Source organism: Haplochromis burtoni, unplaced genomic scaffold (genome assembly GCF_018398535.1).
Source record: "Haplochromis burtoni strain Fernald_Lab_line unplaced genomic scaffold, NCSU_Asbu1 Contig_197, whole genome shotgun sequence".
Classification (NCBI taxonomy): domain Eukaryota; kingdom Metazoa; phylum Chordata; class Actinopteri; order Cichliformes; family Cichlidae; genus Haplochromis; species Haplochromis burtoni.
The window spans coordinates 773,519-796,770 of NW_024582558.1; the positions used below are offsets into that span (position 1 = coordinate 773,519).

Sequence of the window (23,252 nt, forward strand, 5' to 3'; positions counted from 1 at the left end):
TGCAACTTAGGAGTGGGGGGAAAAAATTAAACACACACACACACACCAGTTTCCATTTATACAGTTTATTTCTGCAAAAACACACAGACAAGATCGTTATGCCATCAGCACGCAGGCTCCTCCCGCTGCCTTGATCTTCTCCTCGGCCTGTCGGCTGAAGAACTTGGCCTTGACGATCACAGGCTGCTTGGGCAGCTTGCCTTTGCCCAGGACTTTGTAATAACCCTGCAAAGTAAAGCACAGGTGGAGATCATTATTTTATCTGACAATACACTGTAATATTATCTTATAAGACTAACAGCTAAAACTACGACATTTAAGCCAACCTAAGATGAACTGATAACCACCACAAACAAAACCACACTAGTTAAGTAAAAAAGTCTGTCGACCCAACAAAACAAACGTTAGACATTGGCTTGGCGAGGAAAAAGGATGCTGGTTCAACTCTAGCCAGAGACACAAATCCCCTTTGGGGTTGCATCAGGTAGAGCTATGCCCAGTATAACTTTCTGTAAGAAGGGAGTGTGCTAACGTGAGCACAATAAGCAAAATGCAGCCAAACAAACAAACAAAAGTCAAGTTTTAATAGACAAGAGTAACTTTTCTATTAAAATGAAAGTATGTTTACAAAAAGAAATAATTTTCAATGACTGAAAACAGGAAAATTATCTGGTACAAATTCAGAATTTATAGCTCTTTAAAAATGTAAATGTCTGAGTATAATGTTGTGTAAAATGGAGGGAAAAAAGTCCTGAAAGCAGAAAAATTAAGGAAAACCAAGAAGTCTTAAATCTGTTTTATTAGCACCACGTACACTTTTGCACCAAATTCATCAGAAACCCATCCAAAAGGTTTAACTTTCCACTATGAGTGTTTCAACTGTTTAAAGGACACCTGTTCTTTAAAAAAAGAAAACTGTTTCTGATGTCTGATTCCAGCTGCTCAACAACAATCCAATTTCCTAAGGTGATACTCAATGCCGACAAGTCGACATGCCACCACCTACTCCAAGCTACAGTAGAGGAACAAGAACTCCCGTAAAGATTTGAAAGGTCCAATTATTATGACAAGAGAACATTTTTAATAACAGCAAGATTTAGCAATACTTACAGCGCGCACAGCATCGATGATGGGGGCGGGTCCATCGGGCTTCTTGCTGTAGTTGATCCTGGTCTGCTCGCTCACCAGTGTCCACAGCTTGTCCCGGTTGATGGTAGGGCAGTGGGAGGTATTCCTCTTCAGGTGGTAATGTCTCATGCCCACCTTACCAAAGTATCCTGGATGGCTGAGGACAAACACGAGGAAAGAAAATGAAATCGAATGTTTCACACTAGAGCAACAAACACTAATATTTTAAATATTAATGTTTAATTGAAGTTCACTTTTGACATTCAAATTTAGTGGAATACTATAAACTACTGCCCCAATTCTAATGTGATGGGTGCACCAGCAAGGTGTATTAGAGTGTTTGTAACTGCCCATGTGGATGACTGGACTATAGGGGAGGCCAGTCGGTGAGTAGGACCAGTCTTTAATCTAAGAGGACTCAAGCACACCAAGACAATGAAGTCTGTCAAGATGAGACTCTAGTCTCTATAGAAACATTAGATAAATGCATTTCTCTTCCTACAGCCTTTTTTTACAAGCAGGTAAAAACTAATCAGCACATCTCTTAACTGGACAGCAGAACTAACCCAGCATAAATGTGTTCCATAGATGAGCACAGTCCCCAAATTGGGAGAAGGTTCAATAAATTCTTTGTGTCCATAATACACAGTATCAGTGCACTGCTCTCCAGATCTTTCAATAATATATTGCATGGCAGTTTTCACCAAGTAGACTTGGGTTGAGTAAATAAGCTCCGTAGTGGGGATGGTCTACCATGTTTCTGATTTACTGGATGAAATCTTTACTCTTTCTTTGAAAATGCGGCTGTTTAGGTATTAACCTACAGAAAGACTGACCAAGCTGCTGTGGTGGCATCTCAATCAGCTACCTCAATTCTCTTCTGCCTGTGTGAGGTACACTCCAATTCCACTGCCCTACAGTGACAGTAGTCCTTGTTCTGCTGTAGCTCACCAAGGCTGCGGAGCAAAACAGGGACTATTGTCAGCAGCCACAACTCAGCTGATATAACTCGAGTCTGACTACAGGTTGAGGGACTTGCTGAATTTGCCGCAGATTAATTTTGTTATATATTACAGCAAGCTCTATAGTACATAATAATATATTGTTAAAATAAACTATTACTGTAAAGCCTCATCTAGGAAACACTACAGCTATATAGAATAGGGTGATACATCGAATATACTTGATGTATCACGTGTTTTCCACGAACGATGGTTAAAATGGTTTTAACATAAACATCAAGTGGAAATTGCCGCAATATAAAGCTGTCTGCATGCAATTCACTGTCAGTTTTTTTCTCTCCTACACGCTGCAAATGCATCATTAATCCCCCCCTCCCAACCGGAAAATTTTTTACCTGTGCTGAGCATGCGTGTTTACTACCTGATAAGGAAAAATATGGCGACAGCCGGAGTTACAGAGGAGCGAGCGAATGAGACTGTTGTTTGGATTTCACAAGGAGGAGACAAAATACGGTAATTTGCAAGACATGCCATAAACCTACTGGCACAAAAAGTATCACGAATTTATTCCATCAGCTGAAAAGTCATCCACTGCAAAATGAAGCCTGTTTTAAATCCTGCATGTCAGCGTCTCCCACACAGCAAAGGAAACGTTAAACAAACCAGCTGTGATACCTGCGACGGTTGTAGGTTAGTTGCTTTTATAGCCACTATCTAAACGTTCATTCCTGTAATTTAAGGCCATCACATTTTTTGGTTCACAATTTTTATGTTATAAGAACAAAAGAGCATCTTTCTAATCTCAATTGTTTTAATTTGTCTCGTGAATTCTTGCCGATGTCCTTTTTTGTTGCTATGATCTTTTGTTTGTTAAACATCTAGTGTTGACCACAGAAAGACTTACTGTGACAGTATTGTCATTTGTCAAAAACCTCTGTGTGCAACAAATGGAACCCCCCCCCCCAAACATTTCAATTCATTCATATATTATTGTCAAAAATATAAAACAGTTAATTTGAAGGAGTATAGCAGTGCAATTTTAAGCTCTATATGGCTGAAAATAGTTTTTTTTTTGTGATACAGCCAAAAATGTGACATTAGATTTTCCTCATATTACTCAGCCCTACTGCTTTAGCCACAAAACCTGGCTTTATCACTAAAGGAATCCAACACAACAACCGAAATCATATCAGGCAACACTTAGGGACATCATAATCTAACTTAAATATCTGAGGTAAAAGCATACTTCTGTGTATTTTTAGACATATTACCTTACAAAGACTTTTATGGCCAAATACAGGGAAGCCAGGTTTACTTGAGTTCTACTTTACAGTAGTCACACTGTACTCAAATTTCACTAATATCATTATGAGTGACTTACTATTTGTCGAAATTGATTCTGTGATGATGCATGCCACCAGCATTACCACGACCTCCAGGATGCTTCCTGTGCTTGCCTGTGGAGAGAGTCGGTAAACGTTTACTCCATCTCCATATCGTCCGGGGATGAAAAACAATCAATTAAAACTTGGGTCAAAAAGAGTATACTCACCAACGCGACCATGTCCGTGGCTGACATGTCCTCGGAGTTTCCTGGTCTTCGACTTCTTGGTAGGCTGTGAGCAAATATTTTGCAGTTATTGTTAAAAAAAGGATGAGGTTTATTTGAAACATTAGCTCCCGTCTAGCAAAGCAACAGACTTAACAGTCCGGCAGGTCGACTGTGATGTTAGTCTGCTAAGAATCTGTAATAAAATGAGTATACATAGCATGTTTTCCCCACAGAAACGCTAAAGTAAACCGCTGAGTTTGTCCCGAGTACTTGCATGCTGCTTAGCAGGTAGGAGGCTAATGCTAGCTCAACCATCTTTATCGGAAGGTTTAACGCTTTATGCCAATGGTTGTTTCAGGGTTACACCACCACCACCACCTTGCACATTTAACTCTCACTACCGTTGTCAAAAAAATTACAAATGTTTGTTTTCTGCGCGTGGGTAAAACTAGGTTCCCTGCTAGAGCCGAGGCCCAGGAGAAGCGACATATCACACAGTGAACCCATCAAAGTCCTCACAAAAATGAGTAAATAATGGTAATAACACCCAACATTTATTCCTACAACATGAGTGTATTATAAGACACCATCTAAAGTGGATTATTTTATACAGGTTAGTAAGGATGGAAGTAGATTTAACCCAGTTTGGATGCACAGGGATAAAACGTAGAACCTACCATCTTGGAGGCTAGTTGAAAGAGGAACGGGATTCGGAACGAACGCGATTTTGTGCGAGATTTGCCCCCAACAATACAAAGTGCAATAATTCCATAGCGACATCTGGTGATTGAGGATCGAAACGACACAAGAGTCAACTGAAAATTCGCTTTCTTTTTTTAGTCCAAGAAGACATATGTGAATTTAACAAAAAAAGTGATACGATTAAAGTCTGACATTGATAGAATTAAACGGGTTCTACTTGTATTTTAGCAATTAAATTCTCATGTTACATCAAACAAATATATATTTGAAAACCCAAGCTAATGATAGTAACTAATCACTATGCAAAAATAATACATGAATATCCTTCTGAGATCCAGAAGAAAAAACTATTTAGATATTTTCTTTAGATAATTTAAGTACAGTGACTGATAAACAAAAGTTGACTAATGTTTTGTTTGTTTACAGAATGATGTGATGTAATATAACTACATTGTTTCTGTTTCTGGTACAATGCCTTTTTATTTCATGAAAATTACAATTAGATGAATGGAAATCTAACATTTACAGAAATCATCCATTTCTACAATTTTGTGCAGCCATGGATGCCGCCACGTGCCACGGACCTCACGCCGCCATCACGCCGCCACCTGTCACGACCTCTGCATGAACCTGAACCCAAGTCAGTTCAATTCAATTCAGTTCAATTCAATTCAGTGTTATTCATATAGCACCAAATCACAACAAAAGTCACCTCAAGGCACTTCATAGGTACAGAGAAAAACCCAACAATCATATGACCCCTATGAGCAAGCACTTCACTGGGTCCCTGTCTGTTCATCACACTCGGGAAATCTAAGCCTGCTGGCTTCATGGACAGATAAAGTTGGGAGTAAACTGCGTAGAAGTGAAAATGGCTGCTATGCCTTCTAATGATTCTGCAGGCAGCATGTATAATGTAAACAGAATTAAGGAATCCTGTGGAACTCCATGACAACTGTGTGAAGAGGACTCTCCATTTACATGAACAAATTGGTGTCTATTAGTTAGATATGATTCAAACCACTGCAGCACAGTACCTGTAATGCCTACAGTATGCTCTGATTGCTCTAATAGAATATTTTGGTCAACAGTATCGAACGCTGCACTGAGGTCTAGCCGGATAACCACAGAGATGAGTCTACTGTCAGATGCCATAAAAAGATTATTTGTAACCTTCACTAAAGCTGTTTCTGTGCTGTGATGAGCTCTGAAACCTGACTGAAACTCTTCAAATAAGCCATTCATCTGCATTTGATCTGTTAGCTGTTTGACAACTACTCTTTCTTTTTTTTCTTTTTTTTTTCTTTTTTGCCTGTCCCGTTTGGCTCTTTTGCCATCAGAATTGTTGTCTAAAGGCAAAGAAAGATGCCCAACGGATTTACTTTACCAAATTGACCATCCCAGCCTTGCCTAATGGTCCATTTGATTCACCTTTTATTGTTTATTTTATTTTCACTTACTGAATACGGGACAGACTTGACTGGGGGAAAGAAGGGGAGAAAGAAAGAGGGAAAGAGAAACAGCTGAGAAGAGGGACGGGGGAGAAGGGCAAAAGAACAAAAACCAACAGAATGAGCAGAAAAAAAAAGAAAAAAAAAATGCATATATCATCACCTGGGTCACCTGCTGAGAAAGAAAAAAGAAAACAAGCAGAAGAGAACAAGAGTAATAGAATAAACAACATCACAATGATATATGGGAATATGACAGTAAATACTAAATATTAAACATTATTGTGCAGCACATAAGATCAACAGAACACAGTGTGCTTTGAGGTAGGAGCCAAAAAGGGTGTAGTTTGTGGGTGTGATCACCCGTGTGTACACCTGTGAGCATGGACGCGCTTGTTTTTTTAAAAGGTTCCTTCATGTAATGATCTGCTAGAGGGTGTGGGGGGGCCACAGCCCCGTCCTCCAGGGCATGAAGCAGGTATGGAGGAGATCAAAACTCCAGACATCCAGAGGCCCCCAGAACACAAGAGACCAAGGAAGACCAACAGAGGGGCAGCCGCGCCACTGTCCCAGAAAGAGCTGAGGAGAGTCCCAGATGAGGGCTCACTCAGCAGCCGCGGAGCAGAAGCCAGGGGGAGTTGCAGTGACGCGCCCGTGAGCTCCGCCGGCAGCCAGCCGTGCCTGAGTGACCGAGCCCCAGGCCGAGAGGCCGGGGGCACCCCACCTCCGAAGTGGCCCGAGCGAGCCCCAGGCTCCAGGCCCCGATAAGCGGCCGCCAAGGAGTGAGCCGGTGTGTACCTGGACGCCCATCCCCGGACACAAAGAACCACCAACGCACCGATGTCTGAGGGGTCCGCCACTGGCAGGGGAAGTGGTGGTGGGGGGAGATAGGCCTCCAAACCTTGGAGGGCCTGAGATGTCCCCAGAGAGGTGGCGCTGAACCCAACCTGACATATAGACACAGACATACAGGCACACACAGATACAAACATCCATTCCCACCCTCATGCTCTCATATGCACATCCATATGACAACTACTCTTTCAAGGATTTTTGATATGAAAGGAAGGTTGGAGATTGGCCTATAATTAGCTAAGACTGCTGGGTCTAGAGATGGCTTTTTGAGTAAAGGTTTAACTACAGCCAGCTTGAAGGCCTGTGGTACATAGCCGATCATTAGAGATAGGTTGATCATATTTAAGACTGAAGAATTAATTAATGGCAGGACTTCTTTGAGCAGTTTTGTAGGAATGAGGTCTAAAAGACACGTTGATGGTTTGGAGGAAGTAATTATTGAAGTTAACTCAGAAAGATCAATTGGAGAAAAAGACTCTAAATAAATGTATAAATGCGTGATACCACCTACTTACACTGTAGAGGAACAAGAACTCCCGTAAAGATTTGAAAGGTCCAATTATTATGACAAGAGAACATTTTTAATAATAGCAAGATTTAGCAATACTTACAGCGCGCACAGCATCGATGATGGGGGCGGGTCCATCGGGCTTCTTGCTGTAGTTGATCCTGGTCTGCTCGCTCACCAGTGTCCACAGCTTGTCCAGGTTGATGGTAGGGCAGTGGGAGGTATTCCTCTTCAGGTGGTAATGTCTCATGCCCACCTTACCAAAGTATCCTGGATGGCTGAGGACAAACACGAGGAAAGAAAATGAAATCGAATGTTTCACACTAGAGCAACAAACACTAATATTTTAAATATTAATGTTTAATTGAAGTTCACTTTTGACATTCAAATTTAGTGGAATACTATAAACTACTGCCCCAATTCTAATGTGATGGGTGCACCAGCAAGGTGTATTAGAGTGTTTGTAACTGCCCATGTGGATGACTGGACTATAGGGGAGGCCAGTCAGTGAGTAGGACCAGTCTTTAATCTAAGAGGACTTTTTCATAAGGAAACTTATGAGTTTTCTGATTTTATTGTATATTGCTTGTGATTTAGATTTGTTAGGTGTAGTTCCTTTTACATCTCCCCGCTCTGTGTTTCTCCGTTCCCTAACTCTCACTCTCTGCTCCTCGCTCTCGCCCTTTCTCTCCATCTTCAGTGTTTTTGCACTTGTCTTCGTAGCCTTGTCTCTGTTCCCTCCCTGTGTTCAGTGTATCTAGTCTGTTTCGTCTCAGTATTCGTTTCTCCTGGCCTTTTGTGTTTGGTCCATCTGTTTCCTGTTTTATTTTGGTAGTCTTTGCCCTGTGTGCACTGTGTTCTGTTTTGCTTTCGATGTCCTGTTAGTTTGTAATTAGTTCTAGCTGTGCATGTGTTTTAGTCCTCAGTCTCCCTCTGCTCATTGTGGCTTCGTGTGGGTCCTTGTGTTCTGTGTTTCCCTTGTAACTTCCTGGCTGCTAATTGCTAGTTGTCTGTTTCTAGCTTATAGCTCCCAGGTTCTAGTTTCACAGTTTTTAATTTTTGGGTGGAGTTTCGTCTTTCAGGAAATAAAGCTGCCTCTTTTAGTTGATCTCTTTGTTTCTGAGCCCTGTGTTTGGCTCCTACCTCTGCCTGCTATACAGCCGAACCTTGACAGAAATAATTCTGGGTTTTCAGGTCATGTCGCTCACTAAAATGACCATACATGGTTGACAGAGGGCTGAGTGAGATAGTTGCTGAGATGGGGATCAGACATTAGGAAGGAGAATGCTCGGGACGTACCAGTTTTTGAGGAACCTGAGCAGGGCTAAAATAATGAGATCCAACGTCAATTATGGATAAAAAGTGCTTAAGAGGGGTCTCACCTTCAAGAGGGCTTTATTCTTTTCCTCTTATAAGAGATAACTTTGATGGACTGCCTAATCTTGAAGAATCTGTCTCGATTTCTTGAAGTGACTATAACTAGGAACTAGCAAATTTGGATGCTAGGTTATCTGACTCATGCCATAAACATCTCGACAGTTCATTAGGAGCCGCATAGATTCCACACATGGGGCTTGATGTAGTGGTCTCAGACATATGTCCTCCACAGAGGACAAAAGTGAAATGCCAGGTCTTACAAGACTATGATATTATAATAACTATTTCAACATATAATCATCATATATAACAGTACCCTGACACATTATGCAGAGAATATAAACCCTGAGTAAAAACACACACAGGCTTGGATCACGTGCACACAGTTAAAGATGACGTGTAGTCATACATGTCCACGTAGCTCTATTGGGTTTCTGTGGCGACGCAACCGCAAACAGACACAGTTAAAGGTGATTTACATAAAGTCAGTCTGTTATTCAAAGTTTGAGTGAAATGTCCAGCGTGTAACTTGTCATTGGCCAGAATAACAGGTTGCAAAATCAGCCTGTGAAGGAAGGTAAGACACACCTCTGCCATGCCACCAGCTTTTTGCAGCCCTAGAGATCAGCACCACTGAACAAGTAAGGACATTTTTGTTATTAATCCCTAATCTATCTTGTGTATATATATTTAATGTGTTTGTAGTTATACTTTTTGTCTCTATTTCAGAAACAAGGAAATAAAGGTTAATATAAGAGATAAATAATTCTGTAGAAGCGTGTCCCAAAGTTTTGTTCTGCTTTGAAGTATTTCAATTTGATGCCACTTTACTCACACGAAACCATGATAAAGATTTCATTTGGCTTAAAAGGGGAAAAATGTATCATGTCAAAGAGTCCATCTCAAATATATTTTTCTGGCCTTTGTAAAGAGCCTGGCCATCAGATTGAGGAAAATCTTTACTAAATTAAAAAAGTATATAGAAAATGTTTTATTAAAATTATCTTAACTTCCACCAACAGGAACAGTAAAATAAGACAGTGAATCAGTAATTTGCAGTCTGATATATGAATTGATAAAAGACACAAACTCCAATGTTGGTGTTTCAAAATTTAAAAGGTATTTTTTATAATCCCACCCAACGTTTTTAGACTTTGGTTTGTACGTTAAAGAGGAATTCCATCATTTTTAAAAAACAAAGCTGTTTTGTAAACAAAATCTTTTTATGTCATTAATAAAGTTTGAAAATAAAGCATAGGGGTTGTTTTGTGGCCAACCACTAATAGAGCTACAGATTTATTAGCAACCACACACACTGTCACATTGTTTTTGGCTTTACAATATACAAATATTTACATGCAGAGCTTTTATTTTTACACCCTCAATATATCTTTTACCTACTGCACAAAAAGGCATCACATGATTACTGGGAAACGCATTAAATATTAAACACCTGTTTGCTGTTTCTATTTGTGAGCTGTGCTGAAATATCAGGGGGCTGAGGCTGAATCTTCACTCCACCAATCAAATCATTTGAGTTCCCCTTGACACTGGACACATGGAACATTTCTATTCCTCTCCTGCTCAGCTCACATCCACCTGAGGACACATTCACCTGACTTTCTGAAGCAGACATCTTGTTTTTTCATCACTTGCCTTCAAACTGAGGTAATGTTTGATCATAATTCACCTAATACCTGATTCCTTCTGTATGTTAATGTGATGTAACTTTTTGTTATGCTCATAACGTCTCTTTTTGTGTTGTAAAAGTTACTCTTTGTGCAAATGAGCATTTATATTAGTGTTACATTGCTGATTCTTAATCTACCTCTTTTATGGTTTTGTACTTTTTTCCCCCGGTCAAACACTGAGCACACAGAAGATTTTAAACCATCGGCTTCTTCTCTGTTTTCTCTTCTGTTTTTTCACCCCAAGAGGCCCAGTCTCCTGGAGATGGCAGACTTGCCTCGCAGACGCTATGGCAACTTCCCACAAAGGCGAGCCACCATGTTACCATGGGTAGCCAAGTGTAGGGTAAGGCTGGCACTGGAGGCCATGCCATCTGAGACTGGTCCAAATCTGGCAACCACAGCAGAGGAACCAACCCCCCGGGCAGAACATGTGAATATAGATGTAAACAATGTTTTAAAGAAGGAGGGATTCATCACTACAACTAGTAGTAAATGAGAGATGAGTAAATAGGATTTTAGAAAGATGAAAATAATGCAAAGTCTCTTTTTTTGAATTTTTAAACAAAATAGGTCAGCATGACTGGATTCTGTGAGGTGGAAAAGGAGTCAAACCAGTCTTATGAGAGAAAAACAAAAGCAACATCTCTGTCATCTGAAAAATGGGAAAGGCCTCCAGACAAAAGTGTGAAAGCTTTATTGAGAAGATTAAGGTAAAAAAGGGGAGTATGCTGCGGTAAAGCCATGTTGATTTTAAAGGATGACAACAGAGCAATGGATGAACCTAAAGTCCTCTTTATCCAAACCAATCTATGCTTTGGTACGTTACAGACTGGGCAGCCAGTTTATAGACACTTTTATTGCCAGATCAGATGGTGACAGATATCCATGGTTCACAGTGTAGTAGAATACATTCATTTGGACTTGAGTGCTATTTATAGTTTCTGTAGCTGCATGATCATAAAGCCCAGCAAAAGTCAGGGTGATATAGGTTTGGGGTCGTTGTCATGCCTGTTCCTAAATTGTTTCTGTTGTGTATTGCCCTTTTTTGGGGAGGCACTGGGGAATGTTGTTGCCTCAAAGTGGTTTTCTTGATCTGCAACAATGTTTAGGCAGGATTGTTTTTGTTTGTTCTTTCCATGGGTTTAAAATGGAAAATGTTCTTATGAATTTTACACTCTTAATGCTAACCTTTGATAATCACTTTTAAAAGCTTGCCCTATCAATGAACTTCTCCAAAGTCTTGGAAAATGCTGAACTATTTCTTTATCAGTGTTGTTTTTTCCATTTTTGGGTGAATCCGGTTAAGAAATTTAGCCTCACTGAGACTTTATGCTGAAAATAATCTTGGTAATGGAATTGAAGACACTGCCATAAGACACCTTCAATTTCACAGGATTCACCCAGAGGCCCAGAGGATTCTGGGTAATACCTGCATACCTGTAGTGAGCCTGGAGCGTCTGAACTTCCAGTCTGTGTCTTTATCATCACTGCAGCCTGTGGTGTCTTTGCAACGTCTGCCTTGCCAAAAACAAGCTGAGCTCTGTGACAATGTGTCATTAAATATTTCTGAACAGGTACAGAGCTGAAGGTCTAAACACTTTCATGTACAACAAAGATAAGTTCCTTTTTTTTAACCTCTGTGTCTTGATCTCTGGTAACAGAATGGATTCAGTCAAACTGAGGAAGATATACTGGAGCTAACTGAAGGATCATTCCAGCCTAAACCAGTAGAGCCATGTGATCTCAGTCCAACATCCTGGACTGAACCATATTGTCCTGACAGCTCCCTTTCTGGAGAGCCAGAGCAGGACTCAGGCTTTGACTGTGACTCTAATCCAGATCAGCCTTACATCCTGTTTGATTGTGGATCTGATGATGGGAAAGCTGAATCTGAAGCATTTTATCTGGATCCAGATCCAGAGCAGACTCTGGTTATTGAACTGGATCCAGGAGAAGAAGAAGCAGATCAGGACCAATGCCTGCTCCCGGAGGATGAAGTTGAAAGTACATGTGTGGTTGATATAATCGAAGTGGACGATGGTGAAGATCAAAGAAGTGAAATTAGATGCTTGGGAGAACAGGCCGACTCATCCACCCAGCAGCCTGGAGCTGAGGCTGGGACTGAGGAGAGTGAAGATTTCTGCGCTGTTTGTCTGAACGGAGGAGAGCTGCTCTGCTGTGACCGCTGCCCCAAAGTTTATCACATAGGCTGTCATATACCTCCTCTCAGCAGCTTCCCGCTGTAAGTGCTGTGTGAACATACAAATCTGGATATATGACATATGGGTTTAATGTGTTTTTTCATGGACTGTGGTCCTGTGTATTCCACAGAGGTGACTGGGTGTGTACTCTGTGTAGAAGTGAGCAGGAGCCCGTGGAGGCCTACGACTGTGAGATCATGCACTCCTGCGAGGGAGTCAAGGCACCTTATACACTATCCAACCTGGACCAGAGGGTAAGGCTGGTTTAATTCCTAAATTAAAGCTATAATGCTTATTTTCATTCTGTTGCTGTGAAGATGGCCTTAAATGTTGATCCTTTCTTACAGGAGATTGTTTGGTTCAGACAAATCTGGAAACAATTCACTTAGTTTTGGTGAGAGAGCTGTCTGGGGAAGAGTGTGAAGACCCCAGGTCACACACACTTACTGTGAAATTAAAGGACTATTAACTATTAAAGGGCTACTCTCCAACTGAAATTGATCCACCGGTGTGGCAAGAATCCACACAATTTTAAGTTGTGTAGACTCATTTATGACTCTCTCTCTCTATATATACATTTGTTAAGGTTTAAGCTTTGATTTTATTGCAGTTTTTGAGTCCAGTTTGGGTCAACAATGATTAACAGACTTACAACAGTAATATTTATTGGTGCAGAAGCTTTCTATTAGACAATTAATGGCCAGAGTGATGGTGAAAACAGCTTGGTTTATTGCCCCCTCTGCCCAGACTGCTCCCTCACCAAAATTAAGTGGATTGCATCCAGATTTTTCTGAAGCAAACAATCTCCTGTGCAAAGTGCTTTGAGTGCTTTAATAAAGTAGAAAATTTGCTGTATAAGAACCATTTACCATTTATTGAAAACCATAATTAATAACACTTTATAATATCTGTAATAATTAAAGAAAACAGTATAGTATTAATAAAGTATTCCTGTGTGAAATATATTTGGGCCATAAATGACTAAAATACCGTGTCACGTGAGGGTTATCAATGTTTATTACACAAACCAGATCAGACTGCGTTTTCACACTCGCCTCTATCCTGTGTAATAAATCCGTGTTGTGCTCCACTGTAAAGAAGCTTGAACTGATTTTGCTCTTTTGTCTGCAGAGATGTGAGAAGTTGACTCTGCTGCTATACTGTCAAATCCTCAGCGCTCCTTTCCATGAACCTGTCAGCCCTCTGGTCAGTCCAACAACAACAAATCACCTCAGCAGTAATGTAACATACATGAGCACCAAACGGTTTAAATATATAGTGCATATTTATTTATACAGCAATAACTACAAGACATCGCTGTTAGCGAAATTGTTACACCCTAACTGAGGGTGTAAAATGTTCCACCTCTGTGATCTTACATCAAATCTATGCTCTCGTGTGCCAGGCTCGAAACTACTACCAGATCATCAAAAGGCCCATTGACCTGTCAGTGATCCGCAGGAAACTGGACAAGAGCAACACTCTCCACTACTTCACTGCTGAGCAGTTTATTGATGACGTCTTGTTGATGTTCAAGAACTGCGCTACTTTCAATTACGTAAGGAATATGAGCAGATTTCCCACTTTGACCTAATTTCTGGTATAATTGAGTTATTCCTGCACTGCAGTCTGTGGAGATAAGTTCCACGTGTATCAGCAAGCTGGGCCTCTTTCTTCACATGGGGCCTGCCAGTCAAGGTTGTGTTCATCTGCAAATCAAGTATCAATCAAATCTCTGGATTTACTACTTATATCTACCAGGAATGAAGATGTTTACAGCCAAGGCAGTTATAATAATGTATAATGGAGGAAATCTGTAGTCTTTGATTTTCTTTCTCCTCAGTGCTGAGTACATGGTTATGGCATAGTAGACAATATGCCATGGGAACGTGGATATTTGTGTGAACTGTATGGTAATCAAGTAAGTGCTGAGGTATTTTAAAATAAGTTTAACCAAAATAGAAATCTGATTTTGAATCTGGAAGGATCACCTTGCACCTGCTTGGTCTGAAATATTTATGACTTTATTCTGGTAAGCTAATTCATCATAGGTCACTGTGGGTTGTTTTTTCTCTCCTTGTGCTGTGCAGCCAGACTCAGAGGTGGCTCAGGCTGGTCGAAACCTGGAGATGTTTTTCTTGAGCAAACTGAAGGAGATTATTCCAGACCGGACATTCCCATCAGCCAACCAGGGCACAACAGACAGAGCTCGCCTTCAGTGGCTCCACAGGAAGAACAAGGAAAACTCCAGAAAGAAGAGAAATGTTTTTAGCGGGAAAAAATATTGCCTATAACTTGCAATTTATTCATTTCCTTGCACTTCTCAAACATGTTGAAATTTAAGTCTTTAAAAACCGTGACAATAACATTAATAACTTGTGTTTTTTATATTAAAAATACATGTCGTGGAACTGAAAACTTGTCACATTTTTCAGGGATGTTCATGGAATGAAACAGAGACAGATGCTATTTACAGTTTTTAAATGAAATCAGTCAAATCAGATCAGTTGCATGATTTATCATTTTCATATTAAAGTGCTCATATTAAATAATAATATCAGCTTATGTAAAAGTTATCCTGATCGCTTCCTTAAATACTCAGTTTCAGGCTGTTTGTTTTACTATTGGCTCGGTATAATGTTGATAAAAGGGAATATCCTTAATATAATCTCAGGTACACATCTCTGACATCTCTGATTGGCTGACCTCTGTTTATGAGTGGTAGCCAACCAGAAGAACATTAGCTTGATAGAAGAACCAAGCTAAATGGCTTATTTGAGGAGCTGCTCATAGGCCCAGCATTACTCGTAAAGACTAAAAATAATAATTGAGTTGTAAATGAGCACAATAGGTCTACTTTAACTCTGTTATTGTAAAATCACTGCTCAACACTGATTTTAGGTGATGCAAGTATACTTTATACAGTAGACAGAAGGCTTTCCACCTTTTCATAAAAACTACTTCATAATGGTGCATTGGCACATGTGGCATACATCCCAGCAATGTGGGTTTGATGACAAATAAATATCATTAAAATGGTTTTGGTTGATTGTTGGTTATTGTGCTTCTGCAGTTATTACAAACTTTCCCCAGCAGGGGGAGCCCGTGTAAGACTTAACACTGGAAGGACATCTGTTTTGAATGTACCCTCAGTGCAAATTATGCTATTGACAGTGAGTCCATTATAGCACAAGAGGCTTTTGTGTCCCACTCCCCATTTATACCATCTTATCTATCAACTTTCATCTTTATCTAGCCACTTTCTTTCTTAATACCTACAGTTGCTCTGCCTTCGTCTTATTGTGTGGTTAGACTTCACATAAAAATAAATCCTCATCCATGACAGCATTCAGTTTCATAATTTATGACAACTAAAAGAAAAAAAAAGATGTAAAGCCCGAAAAGGCAGCAAGTGATGTATTTAATCAATAAAATTCTGCCCCAAAACTAAAAACAGTTAATATAAAATGGAGAAAAAGTAAAACTAATGTCTGGATTTTTACCAGTGTGTTCAACCAGAGAATTGCAACTTTGGAAATATTTATCTAAATTATAATCTAAAGCTTGATTATATTACCAGCTGACAGTAAAAGTAACAAATAAAGAATAAAAATAAAGAAATCAAGAAATGAGATTGGAGCTGCAATGAAGAAAAAGCCCAAACAAAAACAACAGAGTTTCAATAATTAAGTTACTTTATTATGTTTCTTAAAAAATTACAATAACAGCACAAAAATGGTTAACAGCAGCTAGCCAGGCAAGCGAGTGTCCAGGGCTGCTAATAGCCTTAAACTAGCAGCAGAGATAAGCCAGTCTGTGTGTGTGTGTGAAGGAGGAGGGGGGTGTTGTATCTGGGGTCCACTCTCCTACAGTCTGATTTGCCACCTTAATTGCTGCAACCGTACTCACCACCATCAAGCAGAGGGCAGCATAACACAGGGTCACCACGGGGTGAACCTCCACTGGTCCACAAACACCAGTAACCAAAACAAAAAAGGGAGTTACTAAACATACTTTGGATAGTGAGTGTACAATAAATCAACTTCCCCACAAAAATACAACCCGAAAGTCAAGGGGGGATTGAGCAATGGGCTTCAGGTGTCTTTATTCAAGCGCCAATTGAGAAATTAGAGGAGGAGCCAGGGTTTATCTAAGCGGGGCACGTTTCAGTCTACAATTTCCCCTCAACACTAGCAAAATGAACACTGATTAGGTGATATCAAAACTTATTTTAATACTATAACTTATTTTTCGCAGTAATCATTTTGATTTAACCTACTTGACACTAACTGGTAAAAAATCATGCTGTCTGGACAGTCTGCACACAACAAGCTGCCAAGTGTTTCAGAAATATGAGACAGCGGCTCGAGCTCCTTAAATGACATCATGCAGAGCCAAGCCAGTAAAACCCAGTGAAGGCTGGAGGAAAGTGCTTCAAAAACAACCACGCTATCTGCTGTACTATCTGCCAGCAAGAGTTACCTCAATACTTTTGCAGCATAAGTTATGCATAGTATGTGCATTTTACTTTGAAACAGTTGTGGTTGTTTCAGAGTACAAAACAATACTTCAGTTTATTACAAAACCTATTGCATTGCATTATTGCAGTGCTTCAACCTGTTTATCTGGTTATTATCCACAAGCATAATTACAAATATACTGTAATTTTTTTCCACAACCTGGAAATCTAACAATTATTCTTGCTAATTAACTGATAGATAATAAATATTAATTAGCAAATTGTTTAATAAACATCAATTATCCATTGCTGTACTTCTATGTGTGAAGGGAGACTTACCATAAAAACGGAATAAAAAAGTAACAATAACATGAGACATGTAGTTAAAATGAAGAACAAGTTGTTGTAACATATGCAACAAAGAGAAATTCAGTATTTGTATAACTGTATAATTGTTAAAACCAAAATTGTAACATTGACATGTTGAATTATTTTGCAACAGATGTTTGCTTGACAATAAACAATCAGATGTCAGATATGCTAAGACTAAGATTACTAGCCCTATCAGCAACTAGTCCTGGGTCAGATTAGCGACCTGTCCAGGGTGTACCCTGCCCCCCCTCTCCCTATGGTAGATGGGATCGGTTCCAGCCTGCCGGCAACCCAGATAAGGATAAGCAGAAGAGAATAGATGGATGGATAAATGGATGGATGGACAAGCAGCATAAATAAAAGAAGCTACAATGAGACTAATTTCAAAATTCATTCATGCCAATACTTCCCCCTAGTCATCCTGAATTATGATGTCACGGCAATTTATTCTCAGTTCCTTGCTAATTCTTTCCCAAACCCTTACTCCCTTGACAGAATACACTGTTTTACAGCAGTCTTCACTAATTCTTTTTGACCATATATATTTTTTCTTAAACGATACAGACAGTCTTTGGATACTTCCTGGTGATTTTTACATTAAAATCATGCTGTGGATCCGTCTGCCAAACCTGACAGCCTGTGTTTCTCCTGGACTCTGCTGCCCTGCTTGGTGGCTGGCTCGCTCTGTGTTGTTGTCATTTTCTGATTGTGGTTTTCAATTTTTCAGCTCTTAAACATGTAATGTTTTTTTTAATGTTTCAGGACATTTTGTTCTTGCTGTTCTTCCTTCCTGCAGCTCATTGTAATTTGCCAAACATAAGAGAGCATCAAGCTCATGCTTTTATAGTCTATTGTCAAAATGCTCTTATGTATAATCAGTGATGAAAGCAGCTCTGTGAATGCTGCATGAGTGCCTGCACTCTATAAACCCAATGAAAGGCTTTCAAATGGACAAAATCTGTTGCAACCACTGATAAAACCCACTGTGGTCCCATTATAAACAATATCTTTGATCTGTGTGCACATCTAAAATTTGTAAGCCACTGAAAGAAAGCATACAGAAAGGGATGAGAGCGAGCTTTTCAGGGTCGCCATCGCTGTGGCTAATTTAAGGTAAAATAGCATAAACTGACCTTGGGATGTCCTTAACAGGAGGTTTAATGACTTTGGAAATCTACTTTGTTCAGTTCATTAAACCTTAGTCACGTGTCTCCTTCTTGTTTTCTTTCTTTCGTCAGTTCTTCTTTCTCCTTCTTTTTTCCTGTGTCCAGATGTTTCATTTAATAACATCAAAGCCCCCCTCACTCTGTCTGTCTGAAGCTGGGTGAATCACCAACGTATAAAAAGGAGGAAAATGCTGACATACCTCCAGCTGCAATGGAGAATATCGTCTCTGAGATAAGACCTAAATCTAATGTTTAGATCAAACTCAACAGCAGCCATTAGCCCTGATTGTACCTCTGATAGTTTTGATTCATCATAAGAGCATTGTCACTTTAGAACAGTTAAAGATGTATTGTTCCTCCAAAAAGCTGCTGCATGATTTGCTCTTGCTTTTTGTGTTATTTAGGGTGGTTTAGACTCCCTTCCTCACTCACATTCCTGGTAAGCTACTGCATGAAAATACTGAATTATTGTGTCTGGGAGTGGAGTAAGTGCATGCTGTTGACTTTGGATGCTACTGAGAGCATAGCTGATTTGGTTTATTACACCCTCTTGGAAAGGATGTACCACCTTTTATGAAGATAATGCTGTAGTGGTCATCAAGCTGGCTGTGTAAAGCCAAAATTTACCTAATTTTTTATGTTGTCCAGGACAAAGGAGATCCTGCTGCTCATCATCTCTGACATTTTTTGGGGCTCAGCATAGATATTTTAATGCTATAAATTAAAAAAAAAAAAAAGCTCACAGACCAGTAACACACCATTAATCACCATTGCCCATCTCACTTCATAATTCAATCCTCATAATGGAAACATTATGAGGATTTTTTCTTATGACTAAATTTGGGAACTAAAATTTGGGGGTAAAAGAAAAGGAAAAAGAAGCAGGCCAGTACAGAAACATCATATGAAGTCAGTGGATTGGTTAACCGCTGCCTGTGCACTTCATCTATCCAGTCTGAGCCTGACGTTCAGTGCAGTAACATATTCAAGATGTTTATGAGAGTTTGTCTGACTGGATAACTAAAACTAGACCAACAGACATTTGGCATGTCTGGATTTATGGGTATTGGTTTAAACACCAAAGTCACTCTGGTTTCTTGAAACAATCACTAAGTGAAACCTCTGTTAGAAAGATTGATAGTTGCCATCTCAGCCCATTGATGGTGTTCCTGTTGAAATGAGAACCACGTTTTCCACAAGCAAAGTCAAAGGATTTTGCTGTTTCTCCCCTGAAAGGGATGAATCAGCAGTAATTTTATTTAGTTTTTTCCCCAGTGCCATCAGTTCTTCCACCATCTGCAGCTGCGTGAAGCTTTTGCACATTTTGATGAAATGGTTTAGTAGATCTGGACAATCATGTATTCATCTGATTTAAAGTTAAAGTATGTGTTGATTGTTAAATGTTGCTTATTTATAATGTGTGGTAGGACTGGCTGGAGGTCAGTATACTGTTTCACAATTGTCCAGTAATGTCTCTGCCTCTTAGCTAATTTTTCCTTTATTATGCTTCAATATTTCACACATATTTGGTTAATCTAATACTAAACGAATTAAATAAATTAAACAGACTAGCTAAACATTTTAGTTTAATATTTTAATTCTGGACATATTACTAAGTTACTGAGTAAAGCTAAGCAAGCTAACAACAAAATTTTGAGCCTTGGATATAGAATTAAATGTAGCCTAATAATAAATAAAACACACCGGCTTGTAGCTTCACACAATCCAGTTTTTACAAATAGTAAGCGTAAAAGCTCGAGGGGACCCAAGACGACCCTTTACACGACCCTATGAGTGAAACTGTTAAGGTTCGTTAAAATTAAGACAGCAAGCTGTATTTTAAAGTTTGGTGTAGCCTATGGGTAACACCTTTTAACAAATGGCCGATCCATAAAGAGTCACAGAAATATAAATGGAAAAACAAATGTAAAAGATACAAAGTTAAATATGGATTGCTGTAGAGTCAAACTGCTCCCATAGAAACTGAGAAGGCTGTTTCACCTGCCATGAATGTCATTGACTGGTAGCCAAGTTGCTGTTAGCCATGATGTGATAATTAGCAGCATAGCTAAATTGAGCTAATTAACTACCTATTTGCAATTTTTCCCCGCTTATCTATATCAGATTAGTCTACTTAAATTATCCCAAGACACTAAATAACTCTACATATATAGAGAGAGTTTAAAAAAACTATGCTACATGAAAATAAACCTAGCTAAACTGCTAGCTACAGATATGAAGCTAATACCATAATGCGGCTGCAACGAACATTTTAAATTCATGTTCTGGTCTAGTATTTTCTTTTTTTTTTAAATACATGTAAACACTTTGAACTTTATTTTGTTAAGATGAAATTTTCTAAGCATTTAAAGAAAGAATGAATGAAACATGCTGTTCGGTATTCTCTTCGTCCGCATGGCTACTTGTTGCTTTCTGTTCCATTTGCCCGAACTGAACTTGGTAAAAGAGCTTTTGTCCATTTAGCACCCTTGGCCTGGAACAAACTGCGGAAGGAATGGGACTGAATTCATTTCATTAAGTGCTTTTAAATCTAAACTACAAATCCTTGAGGCCAAGTCCATAACATGTAACTGTTTCAATTAGATTGATTGTCATTTTAACTGACTTTTTTATTTTTATTTGAATTTTGTTTTTTATTTCATTTGTATTCTTTCACTTATTGTTGCGTGTGTGTTGTTGCTGCCTGTGTTTGAGTAATTTCTGTAACTGGGAGACATCTGCTGCTGCCTATCTTGGCCAGGTCTCCCTTGAAAAAGAGGTTTTTAATCTCAATGGGATCTTCCTGGTTAATAAATAATAAAAGTAAATAAATAAATAAATAAATAAATAAATAAATAAATAAATAAAAGAAAGCTAAACTAAGATAGCAAAGCAGCTCCAGTGAATATGTTCATGTTTTTATTGTTTTTCAATAGGCGTATTTATACATCTATTCATCATTTAGTTGCACTTAAGTAAGGTTTAAGAATCTAAAGTGAAGCTAAGACACACAAATGATTTTTTAAATAGCTCCCATAAAGCTTGGTTATGCTGATCATAAGAAATTTGTTTGTTTGATTTTTGTTAGTTTTTTTATTTCCTTTCTTGCATATAGCATTCTGCTAATGCATGCCCAATTTTCAATTAAGGACTTCAAAAAAGACTCCTTTGGTGGCACACATTTACCAATAATAACTAGACGTCAAAACCTAAAATGAAAACTGGTTTTGGTGGTTTTATTCGTAAAATCAAAATGGTTCCCTTCCTCAAAACCAGCATTTTTGGACTACAGCACTTCAGGGGATCTTTCATTCTGGACTTTCTTATGTGCAACTCCAATGAAATCAAAGTACAGAGAGTGTGAGTTCTTGATACTGCAAGAGTTCTTTGTATAAATTATATCATGCTAAGCTATGATGACTAAAGCATCTGGAGAAGTCTAAGTATATTTCACAAGCTAAACCAAACCACATCTAAAATGCATGATGAATCAGGGTCATATAAATATTACGCCTACAAAGATAGATTACTGGAAAGTAGGCTACCTAACGGCAATGACTTTCAGCAAGCACTGACCTAATTTATCTGACAATTAGTTCAACAGTTCACCAGTTTAAGTTCAACATAAAATTTCCCATGTCATACATAGCAGATAATCTTATTTCACAGAATCAACAGAAATCTTCTAGAAGGTTTCCTTGTGCACAGTCAGTATATAATGATGTTGCTGACAGTGCTATGGTACCCTTTGAAGTTTCATGTGTGTACCCAGCTGGGGAGAGTAACGTGCTTCCTGGTATGTGTAGTTTTGTGGGCACATGAAAGCTTCTTTACAGCCACGTGTTGATCAGCTCAGGAGAAATGGTTTTTGATTAAAAGCTTCCATGGATGGCTGGGTCCTTCACTGTGTGCTCACCTTGGAAGTAGAATAGAGGAATTTCTCATTGCTATGGGAATGTCCACTGTAAATAAGAAGCATGACAGAAAATGGATTTTTATTTAAATTTTATGTTTTGCACTGATGAATAGCTGATGCATCAAATGTTTAGCCACCAATGCTTATTAGATTTCTAGCTAATAGTTTGGGATTAGGAGTGATTGCGGCGAGCATATTTCCCCAGTATGAAATATTAATCTCTCTTTTGTTCTGATGAGGGAGTTAAAGAATTTCTTGCGATGTGTTGGTGATTTCAGTCCTCATCTAAATTCCCAAAACATGAAGTTATCTGGTTCCAATTATTTTTTCCTCATGCAAGCTGATTTTCTGGAAATGTGATCTCCAAACATCACTGAATGGAAAGAGGATAATTTAGTAAACATTCCAAAAGCACATTCAGTCCATATGCCATGCAATATGAATAGATTTGAACCCACATATAGAAATTTGGTCAGGTTGTTTTCATTTCATTGTTATGGCTTTTTAAAAAATGGTATAAATCTACAGTCCTAAAGTAAACAAGATGAAAGTACTTTAGAGTCTGGAAAAGGTGATTTGGAAACATGATTCACTTTAGAATTGACTGACAGCGCTCACGAACTTGGACGTTTTGAATGCATTTCAAAATATAAATGTAATGTAATGAATGTAATGTTTAAATGAAACCACATGGCAATCCTGGATTTTTTGCCTTTAATCAAATCGTCACAACAATGAATAAACTTATGTAAATACCCCAAAGCCACAACCCCAAATTAAGGCTTTAAACAGTGTCGTAATTGTTTTTGTAAAAGCTTGACAATACAAGTGTAGCCAAGTCTAGACAACCTTCACCAATAAAACACAAGAACATCTGACTTTTTTTTTTTTTTTTTACACAGAACAAGATCA

At 38.9% G+C, this 23,252-nt stretch overlaps 2 protein-coding genes and 1 non-coding gene across 4 annotated transcripts; 1 reads left to right on the plus strand and 2 right to left on the minus strand.

Annotated features, from left to right (window-relative positions):
* Positions 1–49: 49 nt before the first annotated feature.
* On the minus strand, positions 50–4,403 carry rpl27a (ribosomal protein L27a). The gene is made up of 5 exons (XM_014337897.2): positions 4,320–4,403; positions 3,643–3,706; positions 3,472–3,547; positions 1,111–1,285; positions 50–225 (listed from the first exon to the last, which is right to left on the minus strand). Exons 1-5 carry the CDS (start codon positions 4,320–4,322, stop codon positions 97–99), a joined length of 447 nt encoding a protein of 148 aa, XP_014193383.1. The 5' UTR covers positions 4,323–4,403; the 3' UTR covers positions 50–96.
* LOC121815380 lies at positions 1,467–1,597 on the minus strand. The gene has a single exon (XR_006055044.1). It is a non-coding gene; the product is annotated as a small nucleolar RNA SNORA3/SNORA45 family (small nucleolar RNA).
* A 2,863-nt stretch (positions 4,404–7,266) lies between the features above and the next one.
* On the plus strand, positions 7,267–15,479 carry LOC102298140 (transcription intermediary factor 1-alpha). 2 transcript variants are annotated; one of them, XM_014337895.2, is made up of 9 exons: positions 7,267–10,203; positions 10,471–10,656; positions 10,797–10,936; positions 11,620–11,800; positions 11,888–12,468; positions 12,558–12,681; positions 13,559–13,633; positions 13,833–13,985; positions 14,518–15,479. In XM_014337895.2, the coding sequence occupies exons 2-9, from the start codon at positions 10,489–10,491 to the stop codon at positions 14,719–14,721; spliced, it is 1,626 nt and encodes a 541-aa protein (XP_014193381.1). In that variant the 5' UTR covers positions 7,267–10,203; positions 10,471–10,488; the 3' UTR covers positions 14,722–15,479. The 2 variants fall into 2 exon arrangements, with proteins under 2 accessions (XP_014193381.1, XP_014193380.1); XM_014337894.2 differs by having other exon boundaries at positions 10,473–10,668.
* The last annotated feature ends 7,773 nt before the right edge of the window (positions 15,480–23,252 follow it).